This window comes from Zootoca vivipara, chromosome 5 (genome assembly GCF_963506605.1).
Source record: "Zootoca vivipara chromosome 5, rZooViv1.1, whole genome shotgun sequence".
Classification (NCBI taxonomy): Eukaryota; Metazoa; Chordata; class Lepidosauria; order Squamata; family Lacertidae; genus Zootoca; species Zootoca vivipara.
Window position 1 is genome coordinate 33,127,635 of NC_083280.1, and position 20,237 is coordinate 33,147,871.

General features: G+C 43.0%; 1 protein-coding gene across 1 annotated transcript in view; it reads right to left on the reverse strand.

Moving 5' to 3' along the window:
• Window positions 1-20,237, reverse strand: part of CLSTN2 (calsyntenin 2) — a 343,593-nt gene that overhangs the window by 58,800 nt on the left and 264,556 nt on the right. Inside the window, exons 6-8 of the mRNA XM_035132736.2 lie at window positions 19,262-19,447; window positions 13,927-14,175; window positions 13,561-13,682 (exon numbers count right to left, since the gene is read on the reverse strand). Of these exons, the coding sequence (XP_034988627.2) occupies window positions 13,561-13,682; window positions 13,927-14,175; window positions 19,262-19,447 (557 nt within the window). The remainder of the gene's footprint in view (window positions 1-13,560; window positions 13,683-13,926; window positions 14,176-19,261; window positions 19,448-20,237) is intronic.

Consider the following 20,237-nt stretch of genomic DNA (forward strand, 5'->3'; position numbering starts at 1 on the left):
CAAAGAGAGGAGTATGGTCTCTGGGGAGTGAGATGGGACCTGGGGAGAGTACCAAGGTGTGTGCATATTTGGTGCAACTTAAAAAAATAAAAATAAAAATTGAGGTGTGTCAGCAATGGTGGGGCCTGCAAAATGCTTAGGCCTAGGGCAACCATATGTCCGGATTTTCCCAGACATTACAGTGGTACCTCTGGTTAAGAACTTAATTCATTCCGCAGGTCTGCTCTTAACCTGAAACTGTTCTTAACCTGAAGCACCACTTTAGCTAATGGGGCCTCCAGCTGCTGCCGCACCGCCGGAACACAATTTCTGTTCTCATCCTGAAGCAAAGTTCTTAACCCGCGGTACTATTTCTGGGTTAGCGGAGTCTGTAACCTGAAGCGTTTGTAACCTGAAGTATTTGTAACCCAAGGTATCACTGTACTGGTATTTCAAAGGTGGAATTGACGTCCAGGGGGGAATTTACGAAAGGCGGCACTTTGTCCTGGATCTTAGGCAAGTCAACCGAAGCTCAACAATTTATGGGGGTTTCCTAAAAACAACTCAATAACCTTCCGGGTGTATTGGTTTTTATGGTAACCCTACTTAGGCCTCACCATTTGATATCAGGCCTGAATTTATTGCAGTGTGGGCTCGATTACACTAGAGATTTACATCACACAGGCTTGCTTTTTTAAAAATAATATCAATTTTATTTCCTAGCCCTTCAAGCATGCCATTATGGATTCCTTTTCCATTTAGGAAAGTGTGAAGTGTATATTAGGTAGGTCCACCTTTAAATGCAAAATAAATCAAATTTCTCCCTTCCTGCATCCCTACCCAGGATATACATATTACACACTGCCCTGTTGTTCCAACCTTTTCTTTTAAATCATTGGGAGGTGCAGTAAACCTCCTCGGGGAAAATAGGAATTTTTAAAAATGCCACGTGCAGAGAGAAAGGATGCCTTTCATATTCCTTCCATATAACACAAGATCTCAAGGCTTGCCTGCCAAGGAGACAGTAGTCCATGACAAAAAGTAATAGTCCTTCCCACTTCCGAAAGGCACCAGCCTCTTCTGAACAAACGTGTCTCAACTGGGGATGTGCAATCGGATTGTTTGTTGTAGCTCTGGCTCCTCCCATGAAAAGTGGTTTCCATGAGAATTGGCTTCTCTCTCTTTCTATCTCTTATCCTTATACACAAACAGGATTAACCACCTAATCCTAAGCATTACTCAGAAGAAAACCTGATGAATTCAATCAAATGTATTCCCCAGTGTTTAGGATTGCAGCCTAAGCACTAGATTCTTACTATGTTCACTAAAAAAACCCAGTGTAATTTCTTTCAGTGGGAATTATTTCCATGTGTGCTTAGCAACATATCTTTAGCTATTGAAAGAGAAATGAATAAACAGAACCAATGATGGGAGTTTGACACACTAGAATTCATTTTTACTACAGAAAATGACTTTCTATAAGACTCATGTATGCAGAAATCTTATTTTGAATAGCAAATAACAATAATAATAAAAAATGCTCTCATAAAGATGCTGCTGCAAAGGAAAAGAAATACTCTTCTAGAACTGACTGCACCTATTTCTTTTTTTCCTTCTTTTTCTTTTTGCTAACAGCACACTCATGGTTTGATGACTGGAGGCTAACAGCCAAGAAAGAAGGGTAAGATTAAATTTTATTATCCTCATACACAGCATGGTCTCTCTCAAAACTATTCTCTATATTGTCAGGCGCCATAGACAATCAAATGTCTGTTAAGCTGCCTGGTCATTTCCTATAGAGAGAGGACCAATGCTATGATTAGCATCTTTATTTTTGTGTTTCCTCCACAGATTGTTATTTGGTTCTTAGATAAATGATTTCCTCAGATATAAAGTTAAATATTCAATACATGTGATCCAAGAAAATTAATTTTCTCTTTAGACTCCTACATTATGGACCTTGGTAATATAATAAATATATTTTTAGAACCCGTAATATGTGAATTGCTTTAGCCTGACTGAAGAAAACAGAGTGTTCCCAGTAGAGTGCTTCTGACTAATATAATTAGAAATTAGTTAGCATATCACATATCTTTGTGACTATATATAAACCTCCCCTGAATAATTCAAATAATAAATTCTGCCCCAGTGGAAAATGGAGCTCATTTCTCTGAATTTGTTAAATGTTTTCATTTCCAGAGACATGTGCTTAGGGATATTACCAATAAATTTTAAACCTTGCTATAATCTCTACAGGTATTATTTATGTAAATCCTCACACTACCGGGTGAACTCATATTTCTGTTACTCAGCCACTGCTTGTGTTTGCCTTCTTTTATGCAAAATATTCCACATTTTCTGCTCTTCCCCACCTCCAATTTTAATTCTGAGATTCAGCAGAAATAGCAAAACATGTTAGGACTTTGGAAGTAAAATCTGCACTGCAGGGTGCAACACCACAAAGACTTAAATCTTGATTTGCAGGAACCACTGAAATTGGGGAGGGGGAGCACTTTGCAAAAATCCTATGATCAAAATACCATCTACAAGTGAAATAAAACCAAGTTGGCACAGATCAGTGTTGACTACTTTACACATTTTTTTCCAGTTCTCACTAGTGTCTCTAAGTCTACTGAGTATGTTTTTAACATACAAAGCAAGTGACCATGCTTAATAGCCGTGTTGGACATAACACTCAAACTAGGGGCCAAATGCACCCCCAAGCCTCTCTATCTGGCCTTGGTAGTCTTTCCAGCCTGCGCCCCACCCCCCAGCCATACTATCTTTTTCCCTAGCCCTCATCAGTTTTGTTTCATATCACCCTTGAGTGATTTTGCCTGACTGGAACATGTCCTTTAACTCTGATAATAGTCATGCTTGCCTGTGTGGATGATAGAGATGGAAGTGTGATTGTGTTTAGAAACTAGCCTACTGTACAAAGGTAAAACATATATTCGTTGTTCATGTTTGACTGGCATGCAGTCCCCAGAAGATTGCCTAGAAGGGAAGATGGGCCTCAGGCTAATAAATCTTCCCCAATCCTGCACTAAACCATGATTTAGCATTATGAGAATGAGCCTTTGCAGGCCTCAGGCTCACATGATTTCTCTACCTCTGGCACAGAAATTTGACAGCATTTGCTTCTATTTTTGCCTAACCACAGCTAAGTGTGGCTTATCAACCTGAACAAACTGAGGTTAGACTTAACTCAAGTTTACTCAGACAGCCACCTTCTAACAGTAGTTTATGAAATTAGTTTATTTTAGTTTTGGTTCAGTTTAGATGTAATGGTAAATGATGGTTAATGAAACTTTCAGTCTCTACTTTTTGAAACAGGATTAAGTTGATTCTTAGTCATCTACATCCTAGTTCTTATGCTCCCCAGAGATCAGTCAAGGTGTTTTATATTTCTGCTCTGATCTTGAAAAAAGGGTCAGCAGAATATATTCATAGAAATGACTGGTAACTTATTTTACCAGAATACCTTGGCAGAATACCTCTGAACATGTTGAGAGTTTTTCCAGAAAACAGCAATCACTGTCCTGTCCTTGAGCTCCAGGTCAGAAGAAGATGCTCCTATATCCGTGGCTGGGAAACGAGGTTAGGCTTCCGAGGCTGAGCATGAAACTGGTGGTCATGGGTCTGAAAATCTGATGCTTATGGTCTGGAGGCTACCAGAGCTGAGCCAGAAACATCATAGAAGCCTCCACCCAAGCCCAACTTTCTAGAGTCAAGTGCCTTCCATACCACTTACTCTCAACTCATATACTCTTATGTACTGACTTGCTCTCAACATGTCTGAAGGCAGGGGTGCCAGTTTCACTACAGTGGTACCTCGGTTTAAGTACCTGATTGGTTCCGGGGAGCCATTCGCTCCCTGAAAACTACGTGAACTGAGTGCCTCTTCCACGCATGCGTGAAGCACCGATAGAGTGCTTTTGCGCATGCGCGCGCCACGCAGATCACTTCTGTGCATGCACGTGCAGCAGTACCCGGAAGTAAACACTTCCGGGTCCACGGAGTACTCAAACTGAGAGTACTCAAACCGCAGCGGACGTAAACCAAGGTATGACTGTACCATTAAAACCTTCATTTGTTAGAAAATGTGTACTTCAATGCATATTTACACACACACTGAGAGAGGGGGGGGCAGGCAGGCAGGCAGGCAGGCGAACTTATGAATAACTTATATAACACAAGCAAAAGTCATGTGGACCAAAACTACACTGATCTATTCCTAGCACATAGACCTGCATGGTTACTTTAACATAATTACCGTGTTTCTCATATTTTAAGGCATCCCTAAAAAATAAGGCATGGCAGGATTTTCAAGACCTGGCGAAATATAAGGCATACCCCGAAAATAAGACATGCTGGTACGGTATGGCAGGGCACGCCGCACCAAGTCCCGACCCAGCGGGACTCGGCAAGGGCAGAAGCGCGCGCTTTGCGGAGCCCCGACTGACGGTATACACGTAAAAATGGTTTATTCACTGCTGGGGCGAAGCGCGGCTGGGAAAGCCGTCCGCTTCAGCCTCAGCCCACTTGAAGGGTAGGGCAAAGCGCGCGCTTTGCGGAGCCCCGACTGGCGGGAAACAGGAAAAGCAGCAGCCCGCCGCCGGCTTGGAGCTCGGCAAAGCGCGCACTCTGTTGGAGCTCCAAGCCGGCGGCGGGCTGCTGCTTTTGCTGGTTCCCGCTCAGTCAGGGCTCGGCAAAGCGCGCGCTTTGCGGAGCCCTGACTGGCGGGAACCAGCAAAGGCAGCAGCCCGCCGTCGGCTTGGAGCTCAGCAAAGCGCGCGCTCTGTTGGAGTTCCTGCCGGCGGCAGGCTGCTGCTTTTCCTGGTTCCCGCCAGTCGGGGCTCCGCAAAGCGCGCGCTTTGCCCTACCCTTCAAGTGGGCCGAAGCTGAAGCGGACGGCTTTCCCAGCCGCGCTTTGCCCCAGCAGGGACCGGCGGAAGTTTGCGCTCGCGTGGATGACAGCGAGCTGGTGGAAAATGCTGCGCTTAGCTGCCGGGCTCTTGGCGGCTGCCCTCGCTGTCATTCAAGAAAGGCACAGCCCTTCTTTGGGGCCCGAGCAGTTGCGGCGCCAGCCTCGCTCCTTCTCTTCTGAGCTGGCGCCCGGAGCGGAGGCCAACAACCTCTTCTGGATAATTCAGGCGAGTCGAGCAGAGGGGGGGGGCGGATAATGTGAGGGGGGAAAGTCTCTTCTTTCCCGCCCTTTTCTGTGAGGGGAAAACTCCTCCGTTGGTTTTTTTCCCCTGGGGGGTACTAGGTCCATGGGGCGGTGAAGTCCTCCCCCCACTCCGAACACGTCAGGAAGGCTGAGAGCTGTTATTTACTACGGTAAAAGTTAAACAGTAAAACAGACACGCAACAAGTAGCCAACGGGGGGCGGAGCGGGGTAGTTTTGCCGAGCCCCAACGGAGAATGCGCTGCTGCCTTTGCTGGCTCGAGCTCCAAGTCGGCGGCGGGCTGCTGCCTTTGCTGGTTCCCGCTCAGTCGGGGCTCAGCAAAAAATAAGACACCCCCGAAAATAAGCCATAGGCTTATTTTCTTGAGTTAAAATTAATATAAGACATGTCTTAAAATATGAGAAACACGGTATATTCAGCATACCATGTAAGCTATTTACTGCCCTTCAATGACAGAGGTAACCATGCTGACTGGAGTAAGTGTAAAGGAGATTTTAGAGGTGGCCGAAGATGTGACAGTCGGCTTGATGTGGCCTCCCAGTCAGAATAGTAACATGTGAAATGGTACTTACATTCTCTGCCCACTGTTTTCCACTGTTACTATGACAAGTGCAGAATGTCATAAGTTTGTGTAGGGAATCCTTCCTCTGTTATCCAGAAACTGAATGAGTGAAGTATGCTTATTCTGTTGCCTGCCTCTTTTGTCTCCCAGTATCTTATATCTTCCACGATTTTTATTTAAACTCTGCTGCCCCCATTTATTCATTTAGTGTTAAGTTTCCTCCCCAGGAACTATAGAGGAATTTTTAAAAAAAAGAAAAGGAGGGAAGGAAAGCAATGGAGCTGGGAAAGAGTGAAGGCTAGCCAATAAAAAAACATGGGAAGGATAAATATTCTCAGCTAGTTTAAACCATAAATGGAAAGTCTCTTCTTTAAAACTACATGAAGGCAATTTATTAGCATCCATGAAGGAGCTACTTTTATAAATGCCACTTCAATTTATGTCATGATGATATATTTAGGCACATACAAATATTTGGCTATCCCTTATCCTATTCTACAGTCAGAACACAATCTTTGGCAGTGTGCTTATGAGTGTGGATCTTCACTTTATCTGTTTATAATAAGGCATCAATTTGGAAGTTATACATCCCCAGTATTATACACGGACGCTTTACTTAAATGGTACCTTCTGGCTATTTAATTATATATCTTAACACTACAGAGAGAGACAGAGTGATTATATACCAGGAGCCACAGACAAGGTAATTATGTACCTGCTAAGCCTGTGTGACAGTTAAAGTGTAGTCTTTGCCAACAGATGGTATTCTGTAGGAAATAACCACTTTACAAAGATGTTTGTACATAGGAAAGCCTGTTCAATACCGTGAAGTAGTTTCCTGGAGACTACTAGTTGAAACAACCTAGTTGATTTGGCATAGACAAACCCAAGCACCTGAAGCAGTTTGTACATGCATCCAATAAGAGAGTCAGAATGATTTCCATATTTAAAGTCTTGAACTTGGACTTAGAAATCTAATTCCTAGATTAGAAGTCTTGAACTTGGACTTAGAACTCTAATGTGGTATAAGCATCTATGGGTTGTCAAAGATGTTTGCAGCAACTTCTTGGATATAGCAGAGATAGCCACAAATTAAGTGCCAATTCTGTGCTTCCATGTGTAGCCCAACTTTCTGAAGACATTTACAACGAAATATGCAAGCCATGGTGCAGAACCACCTAAGCTTTAAACAGCATCCAATTCATTTCAGGGGGCCAGTACAGCTTAAATCCAAGTGCTTACCGGTATGCTTAAATGGGTGGCCATTCTGTTCATTACTCTCTAAAATGTCTGTTGCTTTCAACAGGGATCATGACCTTAACTGTCTATTTGAAAAAAGAAGGGTCTTTTATTTATTTTTTAGTATATACTTGTTTAGTCCCCCTGAAAACAAAGCATCTGATTTGACAAGTGACGGTATTTCTGACTGGAAGATGAATGAAGATACCAACTTTACTCTGCCAACAAACAGCTGCTTACGACAGAACCTTCCTGATTATATGTGACCACAAAGAAGCTATAAAATCATCGTTATGCTAGAGTGATGGTACACTGGAGTAGCAAAAACATATGCTAGTGCAAATTTATGGATCAGAATTCCAGTCTTTCTTAAGAAGACATGACTAGCTCCATAAGCATAGTTTACAGCACATTCAAAATGCACCCCCCCATTTCCAATTAAAGAATAATGTACTACAGAAAAATCCCTTAAAATGCCGCTTTCTTTTCCACAGGACAATGCTGGTTGTATGTCCATGCCCGCTACATGGACCAGCACATTCTATACTGCCCTGGGGCCATATTTGTTTACAATGTAGCTGTTTTTCTATTTTTCATATACAGTATAACAATTGTGTGAAACAAAATTAAAAAATTCTTTCCAGTAGCACCTTAGAAACCAAATAAGTTTGTCATCGGTATGAGCTTTCGTGTGCATACACACTTCTTCAGATACGTGTGAAAATTTACTATACATAGAAGTCAAATTTGGTTTGGTTAGTCTGTTATACACTGCTGCCTATTTTGTTGAAAGGCACTGAAACAGAAACACACACACACACACACACACACACACACACACAGGCACCTCTATTTTTTTTAAGACTGTAAATGCTTCCAAACTGAGCTTGAATCAACATTAGTAGTAGAACAATCTAGTCTGCTCTTCATTGGTTTATTTGTTTGGGATGAATTGTAATGGAAATGTGGAGGACCTTGGTATTGCAAGGAGTTGCTGGTGCACCACAAGGGCTCTTTTTGTGTCTGCACCTTGTTTTGGGTGTCTGGGATCCTTTAATTATTAGCCAGTCACATTTCTTATCTTGTGTTCTGACACCTGCTGATAAGGTGGCTACTTTCTTAGTCACAAGAAGCTCCTGGCAGGGCTTCAAGGTCAGTCACCTGTTAAAGGAGCACTGATGTCTAGTCACATGGTCTCTTGGAAACTCTGAGGAACCTCAGCATAGACCAAGAACACAGAAGATGCTACCTACTGGCCATTGCAGGAGTCTGTCCATTGCTTTAATGAGGGGCCCTCTGCCTTTTGCTTTTGCTTTGCTCTTTGTTCCTTGGTTTGTTTTCTCATTCTGCCTGAAAACGAAATCTATCTATCAAGGAAAATAATCAGTGTGCCATTTGCATTGTCCAAATAAGAATCCTAATACAGTACTACTACTACTAATAATAATAATAAACTCTCTTCTTTGGCAGAACATGAATTCAAGCTATTAGAAGAACAGTACCACAAGGATACAACTTTCATATGTGCTTCTGAGATGCAGCTGCCAATAAAACATTCCTATTTCTACTCCAAAATTATGTACATTCAATTTTCAAGGAGTGTATATGATACGTTATACTGAGCTCAGGCTCCTGGTTCAGGTGCAATATACTCTGCAGCCAAAAACAAACAAAAAAACAAACCAAAAACAAAACCCACAGTGGATGGCACAGAATCACACTCTGGACACATACTTCCCCTGTGTGTGCCTTGTTCGACAACAAATTTTGTTAATTATAGCTTTCTGTAAAATAAATGCTCATTCACCACATCAATGGCACGGGATCATTCTGTTATCCACTTTAAAAAGTTACAACAAATGCTGAAGGAAAGAGACACATAACTGAAATCACATGTTGGAACATGTAAATACGTGTGTGTGTGTGTGTAATGGACTTTAAAAGAAATCCCCATCAGATTAGCAGAAACCAGCATTCTATCAAACTGTTATAAAACAGAGCAAAAAAAGACAACCTATCCCTACTTTTGATTTTTCCTTAAAATATGTGCACTGTCTACAGATCTCCCGTCAAACTACATTAAATCAAGTGGTTTGTGTTTCAAGAGTGATTACACAGAGAAATCTCATTCTGATAAGCCAGTATGTTTTGAACGTTGATATTCCATAAGTTGTTTTACACTATTTATCCACTTGCAGAAAAGCCAGAAACCTCCTTCTGACATTACAGAGACAGCACATCTAGAATGGACTAGCACATTATGGGGCCCCTCCTGCATGTTTCTCAAGGATAACTAAAAGTATCTGAAGGGTGTGAAGACAGAATCCACTCAGGGTGGGAAATTACATTTACGCTACATCTGTCATACCAAAAACTGCAGCTGAGAATTTATCAGCCAAAAGGCAATTCTCTAGGGCAGTCAGTTATCAAAGTGAAGCTACAACGGCATCAAATAGGATAAGACTCCATCAACCTTTCAAGCATCATGTATATAGCAACTGAAAACCCAGCTATCACATACCAACATTGCTAACCTGAATTTGATATTCCTGCCATCATTTAAGTTAAATTAAGAGAACGGCAAAATTGTCAGTGTGATTTCATTGTAATGTGAAATTAGCTTAATTACTTATCTCAAACCCTTTCTTTTCTTTTTAAAAAGTCATTTTATAATAATAATAATTTATTATTTATACCCCGCCCATCTGGCTCGGTTTCCCCAGCCACTCTGGGCGGCTTACAACAGAAAAATGAAATAAAATAATTATTAAACATTAAAAGCCTTCATGTTACTTTCCTAAATAAATGGAGTGTACTAAGGGTATGAAATTACAACGAAGAAATTAAGCACGGGGACGTCTCTGCCAATCAAATGCCATGCCTGGTTTACCTCAGCAGTGTTTGATTGGCAGAGAGGTCCCCGCACCGCACTGAGGTAATCCAAGTGTAGCGATTGATTGGCAGAGCTGCTGCCACTCGACCTCTTCCTCCCGCCCCTGCTCCCGCCCTGGTGCTCCTGTGGGCCAGAAAGCGGAGCGGACGAGCTCGCTCTGCCTACCCACTTCACGAGAAGAAGCGGTGGTGGTGGTGGTGGTGGCAGCCCCTGGGAAGGTAACCGCAACACCTTCTTTCTCTAGGTGGGGAGGAAGCCCATTTCACACCGCTGCCGCCAGCCCTTCGGCAAATGAGAAAGGAAGCAAACTGAGAAGGCAGCTGGGGGTGGGGCTGGGGGTGGGGTGAGGAGGAGGACTACCTGTCACCCTTGCAGTGTGCATAGGAATTCATGTATATTATATGAGGGACAGTGGACCGGCTCCCGGCTCTCTGCAGAGAAAGTTTGCTGACCCCTGCCTTACACCAATGCTGAGTCTCATCACAGGCGCTTTCTCTGGTGATCAACCACAATGATACTCTCATTGCTCAGAGAAAAAGCAACTTACATACATGTACAGCATCCCAGCTGAACCGCACTTCTTGGCAACATTACCCTCTCTGTTGCCAGCATTCCCATGCTGATTGGAGAAGGTTGGGCAGGGGGGCGTACTTTTATATGTATTTCTTAGAAGCCTCTGCACAATTGGAGAATCTGACTTATCAGGGCTCCCTATCATGCAAAGTGTTCTGCTCTCATTTAAAGGCTGTACTTCTTCTGCACAACATGGGGAGGTTGGGTCCAGAGATGTGGGGACAATGTGCCCATGGGGACAGTGAGGGCAGGGCCAGTGCATGTTATCCTATGCCTCCTACAGGAGTGAATAAGGGATGCGGGTGGCACTGTGATCTAAACCATTGAGCCTCTTGGGCTTGCCGTTTGGAAGCTTGGCAGTTCGAATCCGCACAACGGGCTGAGCTCCTGTTGCTCTGTCCCAGCTCCTGCCTACCTAGCAGTTCGAAAGCACGCCACTTCAAGTAGATAAATAGGTACCACTGTGGCAGGAAGGTAAACGTCACGGTGTTCTGTTGTGTCAGAAGTGCTTTAGTCATGCTGGCCCCATGACCCAGAAAGCTGTCTAGACAAACACCAGCTCCCTCGGCCTGAAAGCGAGATGAGCGCCGCAACCCCATAGTCGCCTTTGACTTGACTTAACTATCCAGGGGTCCTTTACCTTTTTACATGGGTGAATAGCTTCTGTTCAGGTATCACACACGAGCAGGGCTTCATCTAAACAGAACACTGCTCCACTTTGTGAAGATTAAAACAAACAATGACTGATTTCAGTTTACTGTCTTACTGCCAGCCTGGTTAAACGGTATTATTCATTTAAGAATAGTATCTCTTCCAGACAATCTATACGTACAAGAGGACAATATCGGTCAATAAACTTTGAAAAATATACACCTGCGCTCCATTATTCCCAAACCCCCTCATTGCTGACAAGTGTCAGGGCCGAAATAACTAGATACCTTCCTTTGATGTCTAAGGATAAGCAAAACAAAAGAAAGGGGACCACTTAGCAGCGCACATAGATGCTACAGTCTTGCGAGGATTATGCTGAGAGAATAACAATATGCAGATGCCGCTGTGCTCACTGTTGCATTCCTGGAAATATGGATGGTTTAATTAGAGCTTTAAATAATGAAACCTTTTTATCACATTGACAGTGAAAGTACCTGAAAGCACAGATTATCATGAACCATAACTGCAGCATGTCTGTCTTCTGTCATGTTATAATTTAAACATGCCTAGATGAATTAGCTTCATAGATCAATGAAGAGGACATAATCTTGTTTAAATCCAGCTCTTTTTTTTTGTTTTAAAATGGCAAAACACCCAGCCTCACTAATATTTGAGTAAATCATGCATCTATCTTTTATTTGCCTTATTACATTTTTAGCATACATCTATCCCAGCTACCATTTACAACAATTTTAGACACCACATCCTTTTCAAATATAAATGTAACAATAAGCATCAACTAAAATTGCCAGCATCACTATAATAACCGTTTGTGTTTCTGCAATACTGTGGTAAACAAGACAATTCTGCAGAAATGGATGAAAAGGGGATTTGAAGACTAATAAAGAACAGTACATAATCTAGGTTAGAAAACTTATTATGGATTGAAAAGATAAGGTGCTGTGAAGTCTTTGGGTGCTAGTGTGTCTGATTTATGTCTGAAATGATTTTCTCTCTATTGCAGGATTACCATGATTCATCTACCAATTTCTTTCTTACTTGTTGTATAGGGTATAAACAAGGAGCTTTCTAATCTTCTGTGTATCTTATAAATGTGGTTTGTGTCATAAGCTGCACATCAACTCAGGGAGAAAGACATCAAGTTAAATTGTCTGAGCTTCAAAAGTACCAAACAATTAAAATTCCTATTGGCACAAAAACTGAATAAAATTTAATTTAGAGATGAAAGCTCTTCCATATCTGATAAAACCACTCTCCTCATTCCCACTTTGTGCAAACATAGCAGGCCTATTTGTATAAATTTTCCAGTAAACTGCTGTGTTAATACATATGCACATATTTTCTAGAATAATTAGGAATAAAAGTATAAAATTGGGAAAATTTGTACTAGCTGTAAAGTTTAGTGCTGTTAAGAATGCAAATCTGTGGGCCCTGGAATGCCTTCCCATGAACCATAGGATATAGCAGACCTCCTTCTTTATGGGCAGGGGGAGCAAATGTATGATGGAAGAACTGCCTGGGCCCTTGGAATGTTCTCTCTCACACATAAAATTTGCTTTAGTGTGTAATTTGTTTTGCTATACTGTATTGTTTTAGGATAAAGCTACTCTGTTTATTAATATCGACAAGTACAATTTAGCAGTGTCACTTAATGTCACTTTCCTCAGTGTTAATCTGTCCTATAAAATGCAGGGGCAGTCAGGAGGCAATCAGTCTGAAAATCTATCACCCCAACTGTGGGGCTGCCCATAGTGACAGAAGGGCCTGTTAGGACCTGATTAACTCCCCTCCCCATGTCTGTCTGTCTGTCTGTCTCTGTCTGTCTGTCTGTCTGTCTGTCTCTCTCTCTCTCTCTCTCTCTCTCTCTCACACACACACACACACACACACACACATGGACAGGCCTTTCTCAAAAAGTCCAGCTTTCTATCTTTCAAACTATGTTCTAACCAATTGGTCATAAGGAGAGAGAGATGGGGAAGGTGTAAGAAAGCTGTGGATCTGGATCCTGTCCCATATCAGTCAGCTCCAATATTGATTCAGATCCTTTTTGTATGTCTATTCTATATGCCTGGTCCAAAGCCTTCTCTCCCTTATCCCTTTCCTTCCTTTTTCATTGCTTTGTGTCCATCAATATTGGCAGCAACAATTGGCAGCATAAGTCAGAAAATCTATCACTTTGCTGTATGAAGGATTGTTGCTAGTCGTTGTTTCCAGGTATTATTCAAGGCCAATCCCACATAAAATATGTTGCTATAATCTAGCTTGGATGTTGGCAATAACTCTCTTTACATGGTGTGGATAACAGTGGCAAGATTATACGAGCAACAGAAATTTTCTGCACTCAAATAATAGTTTAGTGTTTGTGTCTATTAGCAGTTCTTCACTCAATCCACTACAGTGACTGGATGAAATTTAGGAATTACTGTAATAAAAAATAAACTAAGTACCTGGTCGAGCTTCCAGTGGAATTCTGCAGGACGGAAGGTATCAGCTTGGTCAAAATCTTTTCGCAACAGGAACACAAGGCGACAATTGTGCACATATAGTGCGTAGTGGTGCCGATTCATTTCTAAAAAAGACATATTAATAGGATAAAAACTTTCACGGTTTTTATTATTTAGCTTGGTTGTATTATTTACTGAAATCAGAGTGTGTATTCACTTTACCTGTCTTATTCTAAGGTCCACTTTTTCAATATCAGAAGTACTCTGAGGCCAGCTTTCATGATTGAATATAAAACATTTTAAAATATACACTTCTATTTAGCATGTCAAACAATGGAGAAAATGCAGTTTTAAATAAAGCTGACTCACCTGTCTTATCTGAATTGCACAGAATAGTTTCTTTCTCTGCTCTTAATCCTGGACTTGGGCCATGTTTCATCCACATGGTGATGGTAAACTGATCTGTTAGATTCTTTGGTACTATTCCATCAGGGATTTTGGCTCCTTGTTTCCCTTCAAATTTAAAAATCATGTCATTGCTGTCTATCAGAAGACCAGCTGTCCAGTTAGTTGCTGCACTGGGAGTTGGTAACAAGTCAATGGCACCTGATGACGCCCCTGCAGGTGATATATAATGAACAGTCTGATGAGACACTAATGGGAAAGCTGTTCAGCTGAATTCACTGTAGGAGACACTCTGACACATTTAATCCCTCTCATTTATTGCTAATGCTGCCTTTGTTTTCAAGTGCTGAAAAAACACCCAAACATGAAATAAACGCAAATGTTTCCATGCTACTAGAATGTTGAGCAGAGATGGGGAACCTGTGGCCCTTCAGATGTTGCTGGCCCACCGCTCCCAGAATTCCTGACCATTTGCCATGCTGGCTGGGGCTGATGGGAGTTGGAGTCCAACAACATCTGGGGAGCCACAGGTTTTCCCCATCCCCGCTATAGATTAGCAGTGATTCTTCCTTTGCATGCAGAAAATCCAAGGCTCAAGCCCTGTTATGGCCACTTCAAAGGATCGCAGACCAGACCAGTGATGGTCTGTCAAGGGTACATAACAGTGGGCTAGATGGACCAATAAATAATTAGACTCCTTACAATGCAGCTTCATATGTTAAGTTCACATATACTAGGGACGAATGCGTAAAGAGGACTTCTGCTCATGTCACCGAGGTGTTCATCCTCTTAATATGCAGGCCATCACTCTTTTGCCAGTTTAGAGAATAGTGACCATGCATAAAGCCCTTCAGAACATTTCTCTCCCTGAGGGGAGAGGACAACACCACACAGTGTGGATACATCTTGTTAACAATCGCCCACTAGTGTGGTTGGGAATAATTGAGACAGAGTTCAGCTGGAAGTACTGATGGGTGGAGCTGAACAAAGGTACTCGTGGAATGCAAGCATATTCACACTGTGCTATGTATGGAGCCCTGAAGCAAATATATCCAGATTACTGTCAAAAAAAAACCAAGATCATGGCCACTGGTCCCATCACCTCCTGACAAATAAAAGGGGAAGAAATGGAGGCAGTGAGAGATTTTACTTTCTTGGGCTCCTTGATCACTGCAGATGGTGACAGCAGTCACGAAATTAAAAGACGCCTGCTTCTTGGGAGAAAAGCAATGGCAAACCTAGACAGCATCTTAAAAAGCAGAGACATCACCTTGCCTACAAAGGTCCGTATAGTTAAAGCTATGGTTTTCCCAGTAGTGATGTATCAGCCCTGAGTGCTCACTGGAAGGACAGATCGTGAAGCTGAGGCTCCAATACTTTGCCACCTCATGAGAAGAGAAGAATCCTTGGAAAAGACCCTGATGTTGGGAAAGATTGAGGGCACTAGGAGAAGCTACGAACATGAGTTTGACCAAACTGCGGGAGGCAGTGCAGGGGCGTAGCCAGGATGAAAATCAGGGGGGGCAAGGAGCAAGGGGCGGGGCCAAGGGGCAGGGGCGGGGCCACATCGGAGCAGCCCGAAATCGGGCTGCTCCGACTCCCTCCTTCCCCTCCGCGATAGGAAGGGACGAGGGGGAGCCAGGATCAGCCCAAAATCGGGCTGCTCCAACTCCCTCCTCCCCCTCCGCGATCGGAAGGGACGAGGGGGAGCCAGGATCAGCCCGAAATCGGGCTGCTCCGACTCCCTCCTCCCCCTCCGCGATAGGAACGGACGAGGGGGAGCCAGGATCAGCCCGAAATCGGGCTGCTCCGACTCCCTGCTCCCCCTCCGCGATAGGAAGGGACTAGGGGGAGCCAGGATCAGCCCGAAATCGGGCTGCTCTGACTCCCTCCTCCCCCTCCACGATCGGAAGGGACGAGGGGGAGCCAGGATCAGCCCGAAATCGGGCTGCTCCGATCCCCCCTCCCCCTCTGCAATCGCTGGGGCAGGTGGAGGGAAAGCCCCAGAGCCGCGCAAAGCGGTTGCCTGGCTTTCCCTCCGCCCGCCCCACAGCCAGCCGGCTAGAAGGGAGGTCTCCCTTCTCCCTTGCTGGCTGTGGGGCGGAGGGAGGGAAAGCCAGCCAAACGCTTTGCGCGGCTCTGGTACTTTCCCGCCGCCCGCCCCACAGCCAGCCAGGGAGAAGGGAGACGGCACCGGGCGGGCAGTGGGGCAGGCTGGCCAGTGGCCCTGCTTCTAGGGGGGGCAATTGCCCCCTCCTGCCCCCCCTGCCTATGCCCATGAGGCAGTGGAAGACAGGAGTGCCTGGCGTGCTCTAGTCCATGGGGTCACGAAGAGTCGGGCACGACTAAACGACTAAACAACAACAAGATTACTGTTGTGGAAAAGGATGCTTACAGCCATATGTGCTGTGATGGACCTGGGCAGACGTGCTGCTATTCTTTAGACTTCTTTCTTCACTTCTCATTTACTATACCCCCATTGAATGAATTTTCATAAAGCAAATAAACCACAAAATGTTTACTTGGTTACCCAGTATGTCTTCAAAATAATTATTTCTAGTGTTTGAAGACTTGCAGTGGCAAGCACAGCATATTTAACCACTAGCAATTGTGTTTATAATGGAAAAGCAGTATTCCTCAGGGTTAATTGTTTGCCGCCATGCAACATTATCTGACAAATGGTTTATTTTCACTTATTTCAAAAGTAAGCCAACTGCGGAACTCACAGATATATCTTATGTGCAAACATAAGATAGTCAAGGTACCAGCTGAATACTGTGCAGGTGTTAATGTTATTTATATTAATGATGTCAGATTTTATCTAAATAATTCAAATGCAAACTTTCCCTACTGGGTCCAGCTTGGAATGGAATTTGTATTCTTCCCTGCTAGCCCCCTTCTGGCTTCCCCAAACAAAAAATGTAAACGAAAGACCCTTGCTTCAGGGAAGGGGATTACAGGTGGCAATGATGCTTCAGTTACATGGGAAAATACAGGTCTTCAAACTACTAATTCCTTAATCCCTGGGCAGGAATTGATTCCCTTTGGATCTTCAGAGACTGACTTCTATCAGTTTCTCACTTTACTCCAATCTTAAATTCACTCTGCCACATTTCTGCATCATTTTGCATTCCCATCGCCTCATAAAAAGTCAATGAGTGCTAAAACCAAGGTTTGTTCTTTGCTTACAACCTGTGACTTATTTTGGGGTTTGGACATAATGCTAAGCCAGACTATGACTTGTTTGCCAGCAGTGTGGCAGCAGCAGAAAGGTAGTGAAGCACCTGCAATTTCGGTAGTGTGCGTTAGCATTAGCATACTCCATGTTTACATTTAAACAATAGTTTAGAACCCATTCTATTATTCTGATTGTAATTTGTTTTGAATGTTTAATTTTAAATTGTTGTGACCTGACCAGGACCTTATGTTAAAGGGAGAAGAAGAAGAAGAAGAAGAAGAAGAAGAAGAAGAAGAAGAAGAAGAAGAAGAAGAAGAAGAAGAAGAAGAAGAAGAAGAGGAAGAAGTCTAACTATGGTTTAGAATAATATTCAGATTGGCTGTTGGCATCCATCTGTCTTGGGAGGCAATGGAGTGTGCCTCCAGGGGTGAAATCAAACCACTGCATTAGAAGCACCGAAGTGACCTCTCCGGGGCACAAGCCTAGGCAGTGTGTGTGGAGGTCCTGGTTTGCCCAGATGGCAAGACCCCCTTCTCAGCTTTGTTGCCGGGGTCCGAAGTCTGGGATGTTAGCATCCAAAATGCTAACAATCTAAAGGATTAATTGAAGGAGCTGTAGAACTGCATTGCTGTTCTGAAATATTAGGAAGCTGCCGTATGCCAAGTCAGACAATTTAGCTTTGTAATGGGTTGACTGACAGTGGCTTTCTAGGCAGGAATCTTTCCCAGCCTGACCTGGAGACACCAGAGATTGGACCTAGGAGCGTCTACATGCAAAACATGCGCTCCACTGAATTTTCTGGAAGGTTTTCCACCCCAGGTTTATATTTAAAGGTTGGGTAAATTTTTAATGAATTTAATTCCCTCATTTACATGCCATTCCAATTAACAGCATCAACAAATAATACTACATACATTTTTAAGCGTGTACAAAGACAGCATTTATTTTATAAGCACTAACTGTGCGTAATATACCAGCTTGTGCTCCCTGTGATACACAGATGTTACCTACTGGAAAGCTGCAAGCTCAGCTTACCCAGATGGCATAATCTATAATAAACATTGCAAAATTGGCTAGAGTTGTACCCAGCAAAAACAATTTTTTTCCCAAAAGGAATTTTATTTCTTCAGTTGCAATACGCAATACTGTGCACATCACCAAACTCTCTCTCCTCTCTCTCTCTCTCTCTCTCTCTCTCTCTCTCTCTCTCTCTCTCTGTGTGTGTGTGTGTGTGTGTGTGTTTAATGTTGATTTGTCCTATTACTCTGTGAGAAGTTGCTTTCATTTTTATTAACGCTTGCACATTTGGCAAAATGCAAATTAAGCAGGATCATCAGGCTAGAATAACTTATTTAATTTTTCAGATTTTGTAAAAAGGGGGGTTCAGAGATTTATTACTGCCCTTCACCAAGTTCATTGATATATGAGCTGCTAAAGTAAGGAAGTGAGAGAGAAAAACAAGGGGCGCAATTCTGCATTTCCTGCTTGCATAGAGGTTGCATAGCGTAACAGCTAGCAGCCTGTTACTTCTCCTTGGGCTATTTGCAGAGGAATCCCTTAGCCTCAATTGACATTTGGAGATAAAGATCTTACTGCATGTTAAAGCAGAGGTGGAGATAGAGAAAGCATGAGTTGTTCTGACTCTGCCTGCTTCACCTTAGAGATACTGCCAAGCTTGCACTTTTGAGCCCATAAGTACTGTATATTCCTGCATATAGGACTACTTTTTAACCCAGGAAAATCTTCTCAAAAGTCGGGGGTCGTCTTATATGCCGGGTCGTATTACTTATACGGCGAGTATATCCCAAACTATATATTTTAACTGGAGAGGTTGGGGGTCGTCTTATACACCCAGTCGTCTTATACGCCGGAATATACGTATCAGGGAATATACATATCAGGGGCTTTGTAACACAGGCATCAGCGGATTTACGCGTGTCCAATTGTCGCACAACCACACATGGACATATCACAGTGACCTGAAAGTGGCAGGAAAAGGAGACATAACAGGGCAGAGTTGGCTAATGTGTGCTCAATGACCTGGGATGCAACCCCTGTGTAAATATCAAAATGTATAAAATAGCAATGCCAAGTAAATTCATGAAAATGCTAAACGTATACCGCATAATTTTTGCAGGGATTTTTCAGAGTATGTCTCACGATCACAGCCCTTTCCAATGTAGTTAGTCTGCAATTCAATGGTGGTCTGAATAGAAGAAACAGGTCCATCACAAGTCTCCAGGTGAATGCTAGGAAATAGCGGTATACTCCCAGAACCAGGCTTGTATTCAATACGCTTACTCCAGTCTAGAAAGAATAACAACATTAATTCACACTGTATTGTGACAATATCAAATGATTTCCACAAGAATAAAATTATTCGTATTTTATAAATTTTGCAAACAGAAAAAGCAAGAAACCAAGTATCAGAAATTACAGAACTACATGGACTAACGGCTTGACTCAGAATGAGTGTCTATGTTTCTATGGTTAACACTTTCCCTTGGGGCTCCAATAGAAGTTTCTATTATCACTCCTTGCTTTAATGAATGTCACAACTTCCCTCAGCTGATTTTTTCTCATAATCAGAACCTTTAAAAGTGCAGTTGAATTACAGAGTGGTGTGGTTGAATCCCTGGTTGAAGCCAGTGTGGTGTAGTGGTTAAGAGCAGTGGACTCATAATCTGGTTTGATTCCCTGCTCCTCCACATGCAGCTGCTGGGTGACCTTGGGCTAGTCACACTTCTTTGAAGTCTCTCAGCCTCACTCACAGAGTGTTTGTTGTGGGAGAGGAAGGGAAAGGAGATTGTGAGCTGCTTTGAGACTCCTTAGGGTAGTGATAAAGTGGGATATCAAATCCAAACTCCTCCTCCTCCTCCTCCTCCTCCTCCTCCTCCTCCTCCTCCTCCTCCTCCTCTTTAATATACTTACAGGAAATGTTATTTATTACCACTGCCATGCCCTATCAGATCCATTTCTGTTGATGGCTGGTTGGCATTTCCAGTCAAATATACCACAGAGGAAAACAAACAGGAAATGTCATATATTTGCATCTGAAGCAACACATGTGATGGGATGGAGCCACAGAGCCACCCTC